At 39.9% G+C, this 20,496-nt stretch overlaps 2 protein-coding genes across 2 annotated transcripts in view; both read right to left on the minus strand.

The window, feature by feature from the left end:
• Window positions 1-5,594, minus strand: part of LOC310924610 (transcriptional coactivator YAP1-like) — a gene marked incomplete at its 3' end in the record, with an annotated part of 29,396 nt that extends 23,802 nt beyond the window's left edge. The window contains 2 exon segments of the mRNA XM_083886398.1: window positions 2,654-2,889; window positions 5,129-5,594. Coding sequence (XP_083742524.1) covers window positions 2,654-2,889; window positions 5,129-5,329 — 437 coding nt within the window. The 5' untranslated portion in view covers window positions 5,330-5,594.
• Window positions 5,595-10,619: 5,025 nt separating this feature from the next.
• Window positions 10,620-20,055, minus strand: cep126 (centrosomal protein 126; the record flags this gene model as incomplete). The annotated part of the gene is made up of 11 exons (XM_083886399.1): window positions 10,620-10,703; window positions 11,406-11,473; window positions 11,554-11,748; window positions 11,887-11,944; window positions 12,226-12,308; window positions 14,862-16,452; window positions 17,027-17,201; window positions 17,310-17,421; window positions 18,260-18,405; window positions 18,966-19,085; window positions 20,021-20,055. The coding sequence occupies 11 exons, from the start codon at window positions 20,053-20,055 to the stop codon at window positions 10,620-10,622; spliced, it is 2,667 nt and encodes an 888-aa protein (XP_083742525.1).
• Window positions 20,056-20,496: the final 441 nt, after the last annotated feature.

The raw sequence follows: 20,496 nt of genomic DNA on the forward strand, positions 1-20,496 counted from the left end.
ACTCAGCTGTTTTTCCACATCAGTTTGCCTTGTTAGCAGAGAGCTGCTACGATATGATCCCTTTGGTTTAATGGGAACATTTATGGTTAAAAAAGAACAACATGAGAGTTTAATAATCAGCTTATCAGCAGTTAAATGTGTCAACATTAAGTAACAAATCTTATTTTCACTTTTAAAAACAAAAGTATTTAAATGTAACTTTACTCATTATTTGCTACATGTGAGAGTTTTATAACTTTAATTGTGAAACGGGATAAAAGTACACTAATAACCCTAGTGTTTTTGTCTTTTATTGTGGCTTTATCGTATCATTTTATAACAGTACGGCGTTTGTTTTACTACGATTTTGTCCCGATCGGTTGTGACACCTGAAACAATTACTAATAATAATCGACTACTAAATTAATATACAAGATATTTGATCGGTTTGAAGCTTTTTTCATGATTAAAACATGATTTCTGGTTGTTTCAGCTTCTTAAGTGTGAATATTTTCTTCGTTTCTTGGCTCCAGATAACAAAGAAATCATAAAACGTGAATCGTTTTGACGATTTCTGACATTTTATGGACCAAACGATGACTCGATGAGAAAATAATCGTTAGTTGCAGCTCTACGCTGTTAGAAAACTCAATCGATCAATCACAGCAATTCACGCCCTGTTGCGTTCAAAGTTAAAGCATGAGAAGAAAATAGGAAAATAATGACATAACTCGTTATAATAGCCACAAAACTTGAACTTTAAGACCACGCCTTCCAATCAAAACACTAATTTAATTGACGGAACCGATTCCCTGTCTGCTCGGGCAGAGGATCAGTCAGTTTCTGAACAGAAAGTGTTTTCCTCTCTCGCTCTCCTACCCCCAGGTCCTTTTGTACAATTTTAGAAAAGCCTCCCACCCCTCCAAAGAAAATGGGCCAGATGTTGTCCAGATGTGAGACCTGAAAACATCTGCTCCAGAAAGCTCTCTCTCTCTCTCACTCTCTTGTTTTGATCTGAGTAAAATTGAGGCGACGGTGTTTGTTCAGACGCCGCGTCAGGGAACACCGTTTCCCAGAAGTGACAGGAGGATGACGACTTTTTCTAACGTCGGCTCGGTCTCCGAGCAGCTGACTGTTCCGTGAACTCTGGGGACGCTTGACGATGGAAAACTCCACGATTGCATACGAAGACATGTGCATGAAATTAGTAGATATGCGAGATGTGGGGAAACAATCGTAACCCCCCAAAGAATATTTCCTGGTGACTTTGTTTTTCGGACATTTTACAGACCCCCCCAAAAACAACGCGAGACAAACTTAAAAAGCTGAAGTAAATCTGCTGCTGTTGCTGCTGCTGCTGGGTGGGAGATGAGTTTTGCAGCAGAGAGCTGTCTGGGACGGCTACAGTGGGCCATTGTTTCCAATGAAACCTGAGAACAAGTGAAGTAGCACGACACACACACACACACACGGCAGCGGCGACTCCTCAAAACACTCTTGTTTTCAGAGGCCACCAAAGTGACCAACACACAGCGCAACAAATGCAATTGTCTTCTTCTTCTTCTCCATCGCGCGCGCACACACACACTATTGTCAGCCTCGTGGAAACACTGGAAAGTCAATGTTGCCGTTCTTGTGTAAATATTTTTTACTCTGTAACCCACATGTAGTGGACTTTAAAGAAGATACGTGTTGTTTTTGTGACAAAAAATGACACATAAATGACTTTAAATGCAAAAAGTGGATCCACAACAACTCTCCTACACTCAACCTCTTTGATACCTAGCTTAAATGTCAATTCCCTATTACATATTGGTAATATAAGTTATATTGTGCTTTTTATCATCTTATTTATTGATTTTAAGAATGAAAATGCATGTTGGAGATAAGGAAGGTTTATAAAATTGTCATTTTCATGGCACTGACGGTCGCCTACATCAATTCTCATCACCAAACTACTGCTTAAATGTCATAAACAGAAGTATCAGCATGTTCTTACACTGAGAATAAACTATATGTGTTGTTTTTGTGACAAAAATTGTATATAAATGACTTTAAATGCAATCGACAACTCTTCTCGACAGTTTCCTACACTCCTCTTTGATAACTTGCTTAAATGTCAATCCCTTACATATTGGTATACGTAAAGTCATATTATATGGTTTTTATTATCTTATTTCTTGATTTTAACAATGAAAATGCACAATGGAGATAAGGAAGGTTTATAAAATTGTCATTTCATGGCACTGACGGTCGCCTACACCAATTCTCATCACCAAACTACTGCTTAAATGTCATAAACATAAGTATTACCATACTAATACCATGTTGTTACACTCAGAATAAACTATAAGTGTTGTTTTTGTGACATAAATGAAACATAAATGACTTTAAATGCAATCAGTGGATCCACAACAACTCTTCTCGACAGTTTCCTACACTCAACCTCTGATAACTTGCTTAATATCAATTCCTTACATATTGGTATAAATAAAGTAATATTATACGGTTTTTATCATCTTATTTCTTGATTATAACAATGAAAATGCATGTTGGAGATAAGGAAGGATGAATGTCACATCCATTCTCATCATCAAAAACTACTACTTAAGATGTCATAAACATACTAATACCACGTTGTTACACTGAGAATAAACTATAAGCATTGACTTACTTGAGGAAGTATCTCTGGCCGGATTGGGTCTTGGCCATCTCCCACCCGTGCGGAAGCGGCACGTCGTCGGGGATCTCGTACGAGGACTGGCGGAGGTGTTGAGGGGAAGCACCTGCAGGGGGCATGCCGGACATGGAGCCTCCAGAAACCCCTCCCAGCTGCAGGGACGCTGGGGACGAGTGAGCGCGGACGTGGTGGGGGGTGAGGACGCCGCCGCTGCCTGCATCTGTGCTGGCCTGGGAGAGGGAGGAGGAGGAAGTGATGTCAGGAAATACATTTTTCTTTCTTACCACTTTCATTGTATATAATAGTTGTGTTCACTTTAAGAGAAGGATGCACATTTATTTTAAAGTGTTTGGACTGAAGAAGTAATTAAGAGGATAATCAACAGATTTATCGATTATAAAAGTCATTATTTAGTAAGTTTTAGCCCTGAACAGAAGTGACATAAATCTTTATGCAAGGAAATGCAAAGTAATCCTAATTTAAGAATATACATATATATATATAATGAAAGCCTGAATAGATATGAGAAAGTCTGAATGTATATAATGAAAGTCGAAATATATATAATGAAAGTCTGAATATATATAATAAAAGTCTGAATATATATATATTGAATGTCTGAATATAAAGAATTAAAGTCTGAACATATATATAATGAAAGTCGAAATATATATAATGAAAGTCTGAATATATATAAATATAATGAAAGTCTGAATATATATAATAAAAGTCTGAATATATATATATTGAATGTCTGAATATAAAGAATTAAAGTCTGAATATATATAATGAAAGTCGAAATATATATAATGAAAGTCTGTATATAAATATAATGAAAGTCTGAATATATTTAAAGAAAGTCTGAAAATATATAATGAAAGTCTGAATATATATATTCAATGTCTGAATATAAAGAATTAAAGTCTGACTATATATAATTAAAGTCTGAATATATACATAAAGAAAGTCTGAATATTTATAATGAAAGTCTGAATATATATAATGAAAGTCTGAATATATACATAAAGAAAGTCTGAATATATATAATGAAAGTCTGAATATAAACATAAAGAAAGTCTGAATATGTATAATGAAAGTCTGAATATATATAATGAAAGTCTGAAAGCATTTCAGGTCAGGTTTAAAACAAATATAAGAATTAAAATTAACCTAAAGATGACAAGTTGTAGTTAACGACTAAATTTACTTCTTAATGAACCGTCCCTTTGCTCCTGTGTGACAGTAAACTGAGAAACAGCGCTTTTTAAAGTCTCCAGGCGACATCTGAGGACAGATTTGATAGACAAGTACGATAAATACAAACAGGAAAACGGGTCGAATTGAATAGAATCTGCAGGGGAAGGGTTGAGGTCTAAATACTGTACATAAATAAGACTGTGTTTAACACCACAGTCACTTTCTCAAATCACTCCACATGCGTGTTAGTGGAGATCCATCATTTACTCGTGTGCATGTGAAGGCATGTTGAAGTGTTGTTTGGGTGGGGGAGGGGTAACAGGAGGAGGGAGGAGTGTGTGTGTGTGTGTGTACTTGAATTTGTTACCTCTTTATTTTAGCACCTTTTCTTATTATTATTTTTACATGCATAAACACTGACTTTGTCAGGACCAGTAAAGACCCAGAACCTGGTCCTAATGAGACAGGTTAAGCTGGGTTGAGTTGTGGATATAGTGTTATAACATGTTAACACTTTAGTTTCAGTCTGTGTAAATGAATGGAAGTCAATGCAGTGTCCTTAGAATAATAGCTGTAACCCCTGTCTTTCTGTGTGTGTGTGTGTATGTATGGGGGGAGGGGGGATCTGATTCCTGTGTGGGACAGCACAGAGCTGCATAACAACACATGCGCAGTGGCGCTGACTGTAAAGCTCCACCAGGACCACAAGCAACAGTTGTTTTGGGATCAGGACGAATTCAACCATCATTTATGACCAAAACTAGACGAAAAAAATATCAACTTTTGACGAGTTTATTTCTAACCCTCTGCGGTTATTCACCTCTTAAACGAAGCATTAACTTTAAAAAAAACCTTGTCCCGTGCAGCTACACAAACACTGTCTGACAACTCACTTTCGGTCTAATAAACGATACAAACTTCCTGTGTTTTGTGTAGAAAAAGCGGTGAAGTCGCAGTTTTGGATCGTTTTCGTGCGTAACTTTTACGCACAAACACAACAAGCGTAAAATCTATCCCCCAAAAACAAGTTGTTGCCTGTTGGGGAAACGACGACCCGAAGGCGAGAGTGGACGAATTCGTGTTAAAATGTGGACACGAATGTGAAGAAATGAACAACAAAACAGAGTTGGATGAAGTTTTAGAGGCCTGAGCGCAGCGGAGCGCACACACACACACACACTCACACACACACATACAGGATGGGCCTTGAAGCTTTCACCGTGATTTCTGGGAAAAGGGGGCAGAGGAGAGAGAGCGATAGGGCGGGCTTACTTGTCTGGAATGGGACTTTGGTTCTGGGGGTTTGAAGAAAGAGTCTGGCAGCTTCCTCATCCTCATGGGCACGGAGGGAGGCACGATGGTGCCTTTTGGGTTCATCACGGCGTTAAAGAGCGCCTCCAGGTCCGTCTCTGAGTCACCGCGTACATGGACGATTTGGTGCCCGGCAGGAGGGTTGTGCTGGCTCGGATCCATTGTCCCAAAACAGTCTTGCCAACTTGTTTTTAATATATATATAAATATAAATCCGCGATTTAGGAGCGCACGCAAACGAGAGGGGGAAAAAAAGTGTTCCCCAAACTTTTACGCAGGAGGAAAAATGGCTCTCTCGACGCCCGCTTCAGCAGCAAAACTTATCCAGAGTCATTCTAAACTTTCCCCACTTTGGCTCGTTTTCTTTTCTTCTATGTGTGTGTGTGTTAGCTGTCGATATGTGCAGTGAAACACGGCGCTTCCCTGTTGTTTCTTGCTGGCATACTTGTGAACGTAACAAAGCGCATATCTACTCCACACAGGAATCTGTGTTGTCGTCCGGCCCCAGTTTTTTCCAAGAGAAAAAAAAAAAAAAAGCAGACGCAAACACAAAAAGACGGGAAAAAAAAAACAAAACTGAAAAACTCCGCCGCTGGAAAAAAGAAAAAAGAAAAAGAAGAAAAGTCCCACTCAGAGAAAGTTAGAAAACAGACAGGAATAAAATCATGGTTCGTTCGTGGGACGAAAAATCTCTGCAGCTCACTTTCAACACAGAGGAGAGAGGAAAAAAAAAAAAGTTGAGTCCCGGTCGGCTCTAAACTTTGGGCAGGACATCAAACTTTATGACTCATGGGACGTCTGCTCCAGGGGCGGAGCTTGGCTTTAATTGGGACAGGGCTCTTTAAAGGTACAGTCAGTGAAACCCAGAGGCCTCAGAGGAAGAAAGAAAGAAAGCGACAGAACAGCATTTATTTTTAAATCTATTTACAACCAAACACTGACTTTTCCTTCATAAATCCCAACCATATTTGAACAGAAACGGTGGAACGTCGGAATATATATAATGAAAGTCTGAATATATATGATGAAAGTCTGAATATATTTCAAGAAGCTCTGAATATATACAATGAAAGTCTGAATATATATATAATGAAATGCAATAACATTAAAATATAATTTTAGTAAGGTAAGTGATTATATATATATTTATATTAACAGAATATTTATGCTTTGAATGTTTGTGTATTTGTTCATAAAAAAAAAAAATCTATTATAACGTTTCTTTAACTTGTTCTTGATCTAACATTTATCCTGATAGTTACTCGATTTATATCAACCAAGTTATTTGTTGAGTTACATTAACACACACACAAACTATCTAGCTGAACTTTAAAATTATTTTATCAATATTTATTATTCTTTGTTTTTAGTTGAAATAATGCATGTTTTTGAAATATGGATAAAATGGCAACATAAAAATGATCATACATATACACGAGTATAGTCTATATAATGGCACTATAATAGCTCTCTATCTACCTCTCTATCTTTCTTTCTTTTCTTTTCTTTTTTACAGTGCTCATGAAAAAAGTAGATCCATGCAGTTCCCACAATTGTGATGCTAATGAGGCCCCTCTTCCATTGAGAAATCATTTTGTCAAGATCCAGTCTCTTTGGCTACACAGGCCCTTTTTTCCCATCCATCTAGTGAATGAATGATTATGAAGGCCAGTTAAACACCCGTGCACTGACACTGTAAGAGCTCCCGGTGGACACATTAAAGAGCTCTCACACACACATTTGCTTACACTTATTTTTGATAGCACTTTCTAAACTTTTTTTGGCAGCAGCGTGCAACAGGTTTGACAACGTGTCTCCTATAGATTAGATTTACAGAACCCCCCCAAGACTGCGGTATAGTGGTACGAACCGGATTAAGACAGCAGTCTGCCATGTAAACAACTTTTCTTTTCCCTTAATATCTTGTGTATTCTGTACTCGGAATACACCATAATCAGAGTATTTTGAGTTTAGTTGCGTTACAGTATGTAGACATGTGTTAGTCTTAACTGGATTATAATTTTACAGCAGTTAATATAATCGAGATGCGAGTCATCAGACCAAACTCATGGACCAACGGGAATATTAATGGACTGCTTAAATTAGCAACTCAACTAGCCCTAATCCATCATAATCTGTAAAAAATTTTTGACATATTCTTAAAGAATTCTATGCATTTTACAGATTATATTCTGATAATGAGTCCATGTATGAATTAATAATAAGATTATAAAATCCGTTGAATGTAATCAAACTCAGATTACCAATGTCCATGTAAACATTGTCTCGTAATCCCTGCTGTATACTTTTAAATGAGCATTATGTAGTCATGTGTTAGTCTTAAATGGATTATAATTTTACAGCAATTAATATAATCTTGATGCGAGTCATCAGACTGTTCTCTGTAACATGTATACAGGAACATGAATGGACTGCTTAAATTAGCAACTAACCCTAATCCATCATAATCTGTAAAAAAAAAAAAAAAAACGTTTACATGATTTTCTGAGACAATATTCCATGCATTTGACAGATTATAGTCTGATTATGAGTCTCAAGGGGACTCAGATGTGGAAGATGTGGTGTCACATTTAAATGGACATGTATGTAAGTAATAATCAGATTATAACATCAAACTCAGATTACCCAGTGCCCATAATGTAAACATTGTCCCATAATCCCTGCTGGGTACTTTTAAATGTGCACACATATTCTGAGAACTAATAATATTTAGTGCACACTATATTATAATCCCACAGGTTTCCGATGTGTGAATGAGTCACACACTCACACGCTGCCCCGGTCAAGTCATCTCCATTATTTTATTTGTGGGGATGGGGGTGGGGGTGAAAGTGCTCATTTTCACATCATTGTCGTGCACTCTGACACGTTCAAGAGATGGACTGCAGTGTTGGGACCACCCACTCAGACTGAGGTGGAGCAGCAGCAGCAGCAATCTGTTTGAAACGCCCTCGTGGCACACGATGTTACTACAGGCAGGTGGAGGAGCTCTACAGTGCCCCCTGCTGTGCTTAATGGGTAGTCCATGTTAAAGCATACACAACCCAACCTCCTTGTCTTTATGTGTCTCTACAGGGCTGCGTTCACACTGCATGGCGCAAGTGACCCACATCTGATTTTGACCCATATGAGTGTAAACAGGCATAAAAAAGCACATGGATCTCAGACGTCGCCAGATTTGATTTAAGTCTCATTCGTCATTCATATGTGGAAATAAATCATCTCACGCTGAGGTGTTTCAACTTTCACTTTCCATTTGGGCCAAACCATTTCCAGTTCCAGACAAAAACCCACCACCCTATGGAGTTATTGTCTCCCCCCCCCCCTCTCAACTGTGAACCAGAATAAGTGCAGATTTCAAGACCTGCATTGTAATCTATCAAATATAATCCATTTTCTACTGCTTTATCCTCCACATGAGGGTCGCTGGTGCCAATCTCAGCTCACGTAGGGCGAAAGGTGGGGTCACAGGGTCACAAAGAGGCAAATAACCATAACTTACACTCACATCTATGGTCAATTTAGAGCGTCCAATTGGCCTAATCCCCAAATCTGCATGTTTTCGGACTGTGGGAGGATGGACACAAGGCGAGAAAACGCAGGAATCCCCATGCAGAAAAGCCCTTGTTCCGACCGGGTCGTGAACCCAAATGTTCTTGGTGCAAAGACAAGACTAATTAGCATAATTATAGCACATAGGAAATATATTTTAAGTGTTTTAACATGTTTACATTTTCAGTTTTCCACTGAAACCCCATTCTTTGTCATTTTTTATCTGTTTGTTAGCAAATAACAATAAAAAAAGGGCATGTAAACATATTTTTTAATAGTTGTTTTTTTACATACATCCGTGTAATTACTGCTTTTACAGCGACCGGACAAGAGCAGACCCGTCGCTTAAATGAAGTGTAACAAAACTCACGACAGAACCCGGGAATACAAGCTGGAACTTGCACGCGTGAAAAAAAAAAAAAACACGTCTTCCCTCACTCACGTTCAAAAAAGTCTTTGCCCTTTCTTGTCGAGTTTCTGGGTGTTGTGCCGCTGAGAGGCTTAAATGTCATTTACTCTCAGCATTGTGTGTGTGTGTGTGTGTGGCGTAATGACACTGAACATTTACAGCAGCGAGGGAGGAGATTTTCAGAGAATTCCCTGCAGAAGAATAGTGACTGACAGCTCAGTGCTGTGCAGACACTGCAGTTTGTATTCATGTGACGGGTTGAAATCCACTTGATTTATGACACACACACACAATCTAATTCAAGCTCCTCCTCCTTCAGACATTCAAAGAACCAGAAACCTGTGTTTAAACGTATAAAAAAATCATCACCTTTGGTGGAACCCGACACTTTAAATGAGCTCGGGCTTCCGCCGCCGCCGCCCGCCCGCCCGCCCGCCACCTCTTTGCAGCAAGTTCCAGCAGGCTGACGGAGGGGCAAAACCAGACATGCTGCTGAAGGAGGGGCAACTCAACTCACAGGAATAATCCCTACAGCTATTTTAACCCCCCCCCAACCCGACCTGACTCATGCACCTTTTAAATGCTCTTATTTCACACATAAATAACGCAGTAAAAATGAAAGAATAAATACAATGCGTCAGTAACCGACTCAGCTGAAGACACAGCTGGCTGAGATTCACCTCGTTGAGCCAGTACGTCGAGTCTTTGCGCGCAAGACGATAACTGTGCTCTTTTTTGCAGCCGCCAAACACGCCTTCTTCACCTTTGTGACACTTCTTTCTCTCTTTAAGCAGCACTTCCGCTCCCGAATCGGTGTATTTATGGACACACACACACACACACCGACTGCTCCCAGGCAATTTATCAGTCAACGCGGAGCTTTACGCGTCACTTTTTTACAACTGATACGCTCCCCAAAATAGATGTAAATACAGAAAAGACTTGACCTTTAAGGAGGGAATGATCTGAGGACATTTTGGTGGCACCGCTTTACCTTTACGTGCCACATTAAACAGACAAATAATCTGGCGAGTGTGCGAGTAATGCAATGCGGGGAAAATCACAATGCGTCGAGCGTGTTTGCACAGTTAGATATGTCAACAGTGGATTACTCTTTAAATATGGCGGTAAAACAACAATGTGGACTCACTATCTGTGGATTTAACACTTCCTGAAACAACAGTGCAACTATTTTTTTTGAATAGATTCATTGATTAAAGTGTTTTTCAATATTTAAAACAAGATTTTGTGACTTTTCGGTGTCTTGAATATGAATATTTCCTCAAGGAAATCATTGATACAGTAGATGTTAAACGAATAAATCAGTATATTTTGGCTTTGTCCTCAATGATAATCCAAAAAGGCACATTTGGTTTGATAGAGATTAAATCGAAAGGGTAATAAAGTGCTTGGTTACACTCGTTATGAATGATGCATAAGTGGGTGAGTGAGGACCTCACATGCTTTCTGTCAGAACTTCTTTGAGTGCAGGGAGTGGTTGTTCGCCGAGAACAGACGCTGCTTATCGTGGTTTGTGACTTTCATTTCCTTTGTCTGAAAAACAGAGGGAGAAATAAAACAAAAAAAAAACAAGGAATTAATTAAACACAACTACAGAAGAGGATTAGGGCCACACAGGAAAACAATAACGGGGTTCTGAGTTTAAAGTCAGAATAATGAGTTTTAAAGTCAGAATTCTGAGAATAAAGTTAGAATTCTGAGTTTAAAATGAGAATGAAGTTAAAAGTTTAAAGAATACATTTAAAGTCATAATTCTGAGTTTTAAAGTCCAAATTCTGAGTTTAAAGTCGTAATTCTGAGAATAATGTCAGAATAATGAGTTTAAAGTGAGAATAAAGAGTTTAAAGTGAGAATAAAGTCATAATTCTGAGTTTCAAAGTCATAATTCTGAATTTAAAGCCAAAATTCTGAGAATAAAGTCATAATTCTGAGTTTTAAAGTCATAATTCTGAGTTGAAATAAAGTCAGAATAATGAGTTCAAAGTCGAAAATCTGAGTTTTAAAGTCTGAATTATGAGTTTAAAGTCAGAATAATGTCACAATTCTGAGTTTTAAAGTTTGAATTATGAGTTTAAAGTCAGAATCCTCAGTTAGTTTAAAGTCACAATTGTGAGTTTAAACTCAGAACTCAAATATTTTTTTCCCTGTGTGGCACTAATCCTCTTCCGTACACAACAGTAAATATATTATATTCACTCACAAAAACATGAACCCATCAGCGTCATGAACACTTACAGGAGGAGCATCAATGAGTACAAGGCCCTGCCTGCTGCTGATAGGACCAGGAACTTGTCCCTGCATACCTGCAGAGAGTCCCAGACAGTGATCCTGCAGTGAAATGACAACAACATCAAAACAGACAACCTTCACTCAAAGTACTCACAGTACAGACGGTGGTTGAGTCTGTCCAGAGACAGAAGGATTCTCTGCTCCTCCAAGGAGAGGCTGGTGAGTTCCCCACGCTGCTGCCCTGTTCCTGGACACTGTGTTTGGGCCGTTTCCATGGCACCCGCAATAACTCTGGCTTTGCGTGGGTCTGCAGCAGGGCGTCCTTCGGCCAAGTGCAACTGGGCTGCTCCTCAGGGTTAGACACAAAAAAAGTGTAAGGATTTATGTTAAAAAACGAAATGTGCTGTTGTTTTTTTTACTAAAAAATATATATATGAAAAGGAATTTGAGTGTTTTCACTGACAAATATGCAAAACCACCATCTTACCATCGTCTATAAAGCCTCTGGAAAACTTCACGACTGGCTCCGCCATCTGTTTTATTGGCTGCACAAAGAAAAACAAGCACGCTAAGTCATTTAAGGCCCTAGATTATCCTTACATAACATTCACGCGGCGCACACAATACAAACATTAGGTGACGAGCGTGTCTCATCTGAGGGAGAATTAAACTGCGTTTTTTTTTTTCACTAACGCTAAGAACATCATTAAAGGGGAAAACAATAAAAAAGGGGGGATTTAAACGTGTCGGAACACATCCGTTCACTGATCTGCGAGCAAATTATCCACAAGCTTCCCACCCAGAAGCTAAAACTGCACACATGTACCTGAGGAAGCTTAGACAAAGGTCTGCTCTGCTCCACGCCGAGTTTCCTCTCCACTGACGGGACTCTGATAACAGGGGGTTTCACTGAAAGATGATGCATTTGTTTGAATTAGAACAAACAAACACACAAATAAACAATTACATGAGCATAAAAAGTCAATTCACTAGTGGGATTAAGGGATACGTTCAGGGTTAGAGTTCTATCTGAGTCCAAAGACTGTTGAGTGTGAATGGTCATTTGTCTTCGTATGTAACCCCGGTGATGGTTTGGCCGTCTGTCCATGGTGAACCCTGCCTCTCGCCCACTGTCAGCTGGGATCGGCTCCACAACCGTAATGGATGGATACTTTAAACTGGACTAAACAACAACTGCATTAAAAGTTCCTCAGAGAACCCCAGATACTACAGATTCATTACATGAGATAACTGAAAAAGACGCGCGTGACGCCATGTTTACGCGACACCCGATTATTAAAATGAGTCTCCAAAGTAACGCTAAACTTTAAAAACAGAGGCACGCATACAGCAGTACACAGGTACGCTGGTTATTTAATGAACAGATCGCTCCAGTTTGACTGTAGGCGTGCTAACTGGCGCTAAAGGAGCTAATGCATCTAATGGAGCTAACTGCTAAACGGTGCCTGGACTCTGGTGTCACGGCACGTAAAAACATGACGTCACGCGCGTCTTTTTCCAGGTCAGTCGTCACGGAAACGGCTTCATGCGTTAACACTAGGTTACCACTAGTGTTTTATCTTTGAGAGACGAATAGTGCCCACCTCTAATTGAAAGGCATAGGGGTGAAGAGGTCGCCACTCCATCACATGGCCACACATACACTACCGTTCAAAAGTGTGAGGTCAATTAGAAATGTCCTTATTTTTTAAGGAAAAGCAACTTCTTTTTTTCAATGAATATAACATTAAATTAATCATAAATACACTCTATACATTGTTATGTGGTAAACGACTATTCTAGCTGCAAACGTCTGGTTTTTAATGGAATAGTATAGAGGCCCATTTCAAAACCCTTGAAAACCCTTGGTTTTGTTGGTTCTTTGACGCAAGGGCAAATATTATTTCTCATCTTGTCAATGTCTTGACTATATTTTTCCATTCATTTTGGAGCTCTTTTGATGAACAAAAGTGTGAATTTTAATGGAAAACACAAAAGAAATTGTATAGGTGACCCCAAGCTTTTGAACGGTAGGGTAGAGACAAACAATAATTCACTCTCACGGTCACTTCAGAGTGTCCAATGTCGCCAAATCAGCAAGAAAACCCACGCACACACGGGGGAGAAAATGCAAACTCCTGCAAAGGCCAGAGTGCTAACCACTACACCAACCGTGTGGCCTAATGAAATCTTTGATATTATTATAATAACAGAAAACACAAAAAGTACTGATTATATCCCAACAACACTCGTCAGTTGTTGAATATGCTCTCGTCCTGTTCTTTCCAAATAAAATAATACAAGATAAATTCATAGGTGAATGCCTTTACAATCAATCAATTGCAGAATTTAATTGGAGCGGCAGGATTCTTAATTTGGCTGCTCAACCTGCGTCTCGTTAGCGGGATTATCTTAGATAGTCGTAGTGTGAAATGTCTGCAGAACACAAGTATGATGTATTTCAGTGGAGGAGGAAATATGGCTCAGAGCCACCAGTAGGAGGAGCTGATTACACTATCACTGCTCAAGGCAACAACACGGGGACAGGTTATTGGCAAACGGACTGGAGCCGAGACAGACAACAGTCCACTGCGAGACAGGACGGTTCAAGGGTCAACCGAGGTCACATCTCGACATATCACTGGCTTCCTTTACACATTTTCTGTATGTGTGAGCATGAGAGAGAGAGTAGTTGAGTCGTAATGAATATGGGTTGATTTAATGAAATTAACTGTGGTGTAAATTATGAATGTTCCACTGTAAAAGGATCTCTATGGGCTGAAATATGTGCCACCAGAAACTGAATTTGAATCATTTATATTTGAATTTGAATTGCTAAACTTGATAAAATTGCATTAAAAAACTGAATTTGTATCTCGATTGTTCTTCCTTCACCCTTGAACTATGTCTGTTCACAGTGATTTGAATCTGAATTTTAAGAACTGAATCTGAATTTTGAGAAATGACATGTTGAATTTGAAAAATTCAATTTCAAATTATACTATTCAGATTCAGTTTTTCAATGCAATAATTCAAGTTTAGCTATTCAAATTCAAATATAAATTATTCAAATTCAGTTTTTTTAATGCAATTATTCAAGTTTTGCAATTCAAATTCAGATATAAATTATTCAAATTGAGTTTTTTTAATGCAATTATTCAAGTTTAGCTATTCAAATTCAAATATAAACGATTCAAAATAATTCAGTTATTTTAATGCAATTAATCAAGTTTAGCAATTAAAATTCAAATATTAATGATTCAAATTCAGTTTTTTTTCAATGCAATTATTCACGTTTAGCAATTCAAATTCAAATATAAATGAGATAAATTCAGTTTTTTCAGCCCATAGATCTCTTAGAAATCATATACTTTGATGAGATTGAGATTATCCCTCAGCAAAAGTGTATGTCAAGACAAGGTATAAAAAGGGATTAATATATAATGAATGAATATACATTACCTTCCTTGGTGGTGAAAACGCCGCGGATGCTGTGCCAGAGCTCCGCAATCTCCTCATCTGTAGGCGTGGAATTCAAACAGAAGCGTTTTTCGTTGAACCCAGTTCCTCTCCTGCCACATCCCTGAGTTTCCAGATGACCCGAGTTGGTCTTTCCCTCCGAGGCGGGGTGCGTGTACGACGGTGGCATCGGTGTGTACGCAACAGCGCTGTTAGTGCTGGTTAAATTGGGCGTGCATGTTGAGGAAAAGCCTTGATCCGCGCCGCACGCATGAACGACACACGTCTTCTTTTCCTCGGCTGACGACTCGGTCCGAGGAGGTGGGCGGGGCACCATGACCTTCCCTTGGCTTCTGGCAATCTGATTGACCTCGGTGGCAGATTGAGGTCGTATGACGGTGCCCTTTCTGGTCTGTGTAGAAACAGGACCCGACGAGGCTCTCTGAGGGACCTTGGGGCCGCCGGGCCTGGTGCTGCCTTGCACCTTGACCTCGTTGGCTCGCTCCTGCGGTAAACTGACTTGAACGCCGACATCTGCCCACGCTTTCTTTGTAAACTGATAACCAAGCGAGAGCGGCGGGGTCACGCCGGCTGCAGCCTTGGAAGCCCATGAGACCGCGCCGAGACATCGCTGCTGGTGGTCTGCGGCTGCTTTCATGCGTCCTTCGTCCTCGCCTTCCACGCGTACGCCGTCGAACCAGCGCAGCTTCTTCTTGATGATGTTGCTCTCAACGTCGTGAGCTTTGACCTTTGTCAGTTCGACGCTGTCTCTGATCGCTAAAGCTACTTGTTTTGCAAAAATCAAATGGCCTAACTGGGACGCGCACGTAGCATCTCCGGGCGTACTACGTGTGGACTTCTTTTTGAGGATCCCTTTGAGGTATCCTGAATGAGATGTCCCCAACTTTTCTTTGTCCTCCTCGGGACACTTGAGGCACTTGGGCGTGTCCCCTGGAACGTTCGACGGCGTTGGCGTATTAATGGCCTTCTCGTGTTTCAGCTCAGAGTTTATGAAGTAATTGAGGTTGTTTATGAAAGTGCCGGGCTCGCTGCGGGACGACAGGCGGTGGTTTTCCCTTCCTGTTTGCTGAAGAACGCCTTTTGGGGAGATGTCATAGATTTTGCTATCGTTGAATAAAACATTTGGCTTTGATCTGTCGCCGTCGTGGACGCTCTTCTGCGTGAGAGCCAATAGATTGTCTTGTTTCGGACGCGAAGAGTCAAGTGCTGTGTCTTGTGGACCGTTCTCAAAGTGCTCTGGGTGTATGCTTTCACAAAGTGTGAATAAATTGCGCTTGTTCAGACCCGAGTGCGTCTTATTGTTCAGCGCCGCCGATTCTTCCCGCTTCAGATTTTCAAACAGCGGCGGTGCCGCATTGACGTCGAGCAGCCGAGCCGCCGATCTTGTCGCGTCCGGTGTCGCGGGAAACAAATCCATTTGATTTGCAGGGTTTTTCTGGGGTTTCTCTGAGTCGGAGTCTGAGGGCCAGAACGACGAGCCGTGCGGATTGCGGCCGCGGTCGGGTTCCTCGATCTCCAAACTGTCGCGACTTGAAGGGCTTTCAGAATCACAGCTGTCGGACGAGTAGCTGTCCTGAAATATAAAAACGAAGGAGGAAAAACACGGTTTATATTGACCTTTATATACAGTATTTGCTCTAAAGACAAGAACGCAAACTGCGCACGGTCATTTAAACCCAAATTCTACAACAATACATTAAAAACTTAAGTGATTAAAAGTAATTTCGCGGGCTTTCGACAAGCTAAAAGTCCCGGCCGTAACCATGACAACGGTCAGTCCAGATAAACAAACGTAAGGAGGCTCAGCACAAATGCCCCCTTCACTTTCTTGGGTCATTTAATATCATATATTTACCATTAAACATGTGTTTTATTAGTGTTTATTTTTCAGTTCCTTGGGGTTCTCTGCTCTTCTATGACAGTAAAATGTATATCTTTGGTTTGCGGGGGAAAAAAAGTACATCCAATTAACATTTCTGAGAACAAACAACAAATCCCTTCATAATCAAAAATATTGTTAATTAAAAGATAAAAGAAGCAATCATTATTTGCAGCTCTTCTTCAGCAGAAGTATTATTCTCCATAGTCTGTGTCACAATGCTGCACCCTAGTGGTCTACTTGTGTAGGACAAATAACAGGCACACACCTGTGGACTGTGGTCGTGTTGCCGCTTCTCCTGCGTCTCTCCAGCTTTTTGACCGCTCTTGAAGTGAGCCACCAACTGTTCCTGGAGCAGTTTGGTGTACGCCGCCACAGCAGAGACGGCGGGAGAGTGGGGGGGTTTATACGCCGTGGGGGGAGGTTTCAGAGAGGGAGTGCAGCTTTTGGAAAAGAAAACAGATTTTTTTTAAAAAGTACAAACTCTTGAAGTGAAGGAGTGTTTCTTATAATAGGAATGATGGAATCATCAAAAAAGTGTTTTCCTTCACCTGTTAATGTTAGAGTGGTTGGACATTAAAGGTGAATGCTGGGTGTTTGAGCTCACGGTGCCTTGAATTTGACCAAGTGCAGCTTCGATTGTCGGGACGTTTCTTCTGAAAGCTAAAAAAAACCCCAAAAAAACCCACAATTAGGACAAACAGGGAAGTTAAATGTTAATATTCATGTGGGCATTAATTCTCAGTGCTTAAATACACGTAAAACAATCAAGATTATTGTAGAAATGTTGGTCTGCTGTGAAATACCAGGTTGTTTTTATACAATATAATTCTTACCATATATGCCTCGTTCTTAATAGATTGGTATTAGCCAATATGCATTCACCAAATGGGTAAAAAAGTGGCTTATTGGAAAAAGAATGGGGGTATAAATGCTAAATCCTGCCCCCTGCTGGTGGAGAAGTATGCAAATGTAATTGTGTTCTTTTTGTCCATTCTCTCTATCAGCAGCAACAGTAGTGCTGTACATTGACCGATGTGCACGAAACACGATATGTGAGACAAGGGACCTTCCCTGGACATGTCTAGGGACACGCCCTTGACCCAACAGGAAGTCGACCATTTCAAACAGGAAGTGCCCACTAAGTCTGTGTCAGTACTACTCATATGAAGTATAAGAAGCACTAAAATGCAAGGAAATAATTCTGCAGACATTTGTAAATACATCTGCTTCTTGGTGCATATCAATCTGTTGAGAGATTTTGGAATATTTGCCAATTATCCGACATTTTTCTTCTCCGAAACATCAGAAAAAGACGTTAAATCTTTATTTTTCCCATGCAAAAGTTAGTTATCTTGATGACCCGCTTGATGTAGTTAATATTTAGCATGTACATTATTATAAAATAAGACATAAAACGTTGTTTAATGACTGGGTAATGAAGTTAAACAATTTTGCTGTGAAATTGCTCTATAGATATACATATAAACACATCACTAACTTCGCCTTCGTCTCTGAGAGGGAGGTAAATGAGCTTGTTGGAAGCGCTCGGTCGCGTCCTGTATTTGCTGCCTGCGTTGCTGCAGGATGCTCTCCTTCAGCCGCTCGTCCTGCACGTCCAGCTGCCTGCGTCTCTCCTCCAGCGCCCTGTGGATCACACACACACACACACACGAGGCACATTTTATCTGATTAAATCAAGAACGGGCATGTTTTTAAAACAGAGAAACCCGAGTCTGCTCCTCGAGATGCGTTTTCAACACAACAGTCATTAATAAATGAAAGCTCACCGCTCACTGCCGGGTTCACAGAGTGGAACAAAATAACATCCACAGGGTCAAACAAGTTGAACAATATTTAACAACTTTTGGATTAGCAGCCTTTGTGACTTTTACACTTGAATATTATTGATTACTAACAAGCATCAGGAGATACAAACTCCTAATCATCACATGCTGTGACCCACAGTTACCCCCGCGGTCCGAGATCTATTTCCAGGTCCATATTGCAAAAACTCTGTCAGCGCTGTCAAATCCCTCAAAGGTGCTAAGCCCCAAGAGAGAGATAGAGCATCACAAGCAATAAGCCACCTGTCCACGAGGCATACGCTATCATACAAACACACCAGCAGAAAGAAAGAAGACCCTGCTTTGATATGAAAAGAATAAAATAAGTAAAATAAAACACCAGAATGAATAATGACTTACTTCCTGCGTTGCGTGGTTTCCAGGGAAAGCTTGCGAGCTCGAGCTTTGCATAATTTCTGCTCCTCCAGCAGGAGTTGTCGCTCGTGTGCGAGGCCTCCCCCGGCTCCGAACCTCGAATTTCTGCAAATGAGCGCACTAAGGAAGCTACTGTTTAGCACGAAGAGTGTGCATTTTGGTGGATTAGGGGTTAGCATCAATAATATGACCATTGATGTTAATGGTAATAAGACATTATTCAGACATGAGTTGGGATTAGTATAGTCCAAACTCCTTTTGGAGTAGATGTAATCATATTCACATTCTAATCTGCAACCTTTAAAAGAAATATGAAGGAAATATTCTATTACAAACACAAATAAACGTCCAATATTCCACATTTTGACAGTATTCTTAGGAATAATTGAGTGTTCCATTCATATCTAGTAAGCTAAGTAATCGGGTAATACATAAAGCATTACAATCTGTTTAAAACACATCTACAAAATGACTTTGTTTACATGGAAACAACAGTATTAACCAAATCATGACAATAGTCTGAAAAACCTACCTAAATCAGAATAAAAATAACACTATAAAAATAGCAATAATCAGATTAGGGATTATATAATCTGATTTGTCATTAAGTCCTACTGGAGTTTTCACAGCAGTGGACATACAGTAATGATGTCATAGTCCGATTATACTCTGTGTTTATGTAAACAGGAATATTCTATGATAAACTCATCTGCTCGCCCTATAATCAATAATCAGATTAAGTGAAAAATCACAATATGTAGACACTATGTGTATGTTTAATTCATATTCCTGTCCACATGTTACAGACCCATATAGTCCGATTATAACTCAATCCACTGCTGTGAAAGCTCTACACAGGGACGCATAATCAGATTAAGGGGTACAAATAAAGACATCCACTCAAATGTAAAAATATATATGATAATAATATTATAATAATGACAAGATGTAACAGATTACTGGTTATTCTGAATGCGGTTTAACTCAGGAGACGTTTGAATAACGTCACAGAATAAATAATACAAACATGTAAAGGATACGAGTGGTAGAAGAAGTTGTCCTGAAGGACTTGCATCCTGACTTTTGTTAAATTACTTTTGTATGTCATGTCTTTTTTCAAGTCCAGTTACTTTTAATACACCAATGAGCTGACTTATAGTGATTAAAACATCGTAAAAATATACAGTTAAAAGTGCCGGAGTGACATTTTACCTCCGAAACAGGCTAGCTGTTAGCTGCTAGCTGCTAACACGGCTTGTTAAAGTGCGTGTTTGGATAACGACACCTGTGACAACGAGCTAAGTCATTTCGCCGCTTTCACGGACTTCTCCCGAAAGTAGGACATATTATTCACCGCAACAACTTCCTCTGAAGAGTGACGTCCTCTACGGTTCGTTAAAGTGTCAAATAAAGAGCCATTTTTGTGTACTTTTCTACCTGTTTACCGGAGTAACAACCAGGCAACCGGGGACGCAGCTTCTTGACAACGGTGACCACGGTGAAGAACCGGCCGCGT

The sequence above is a fragment of the Microchirus variegatus genome, assembly GCF_963457635.1.
Source record: "Microchirus variegatus genome assembly, chromosome: 3".
Classification (NCBI taxonomy): Eukaryota; Metazoa; Chordata; class Actinopteri; order Pleuronectiformes; family Soleidae; genus Microchirus; species Microchirus variegatus.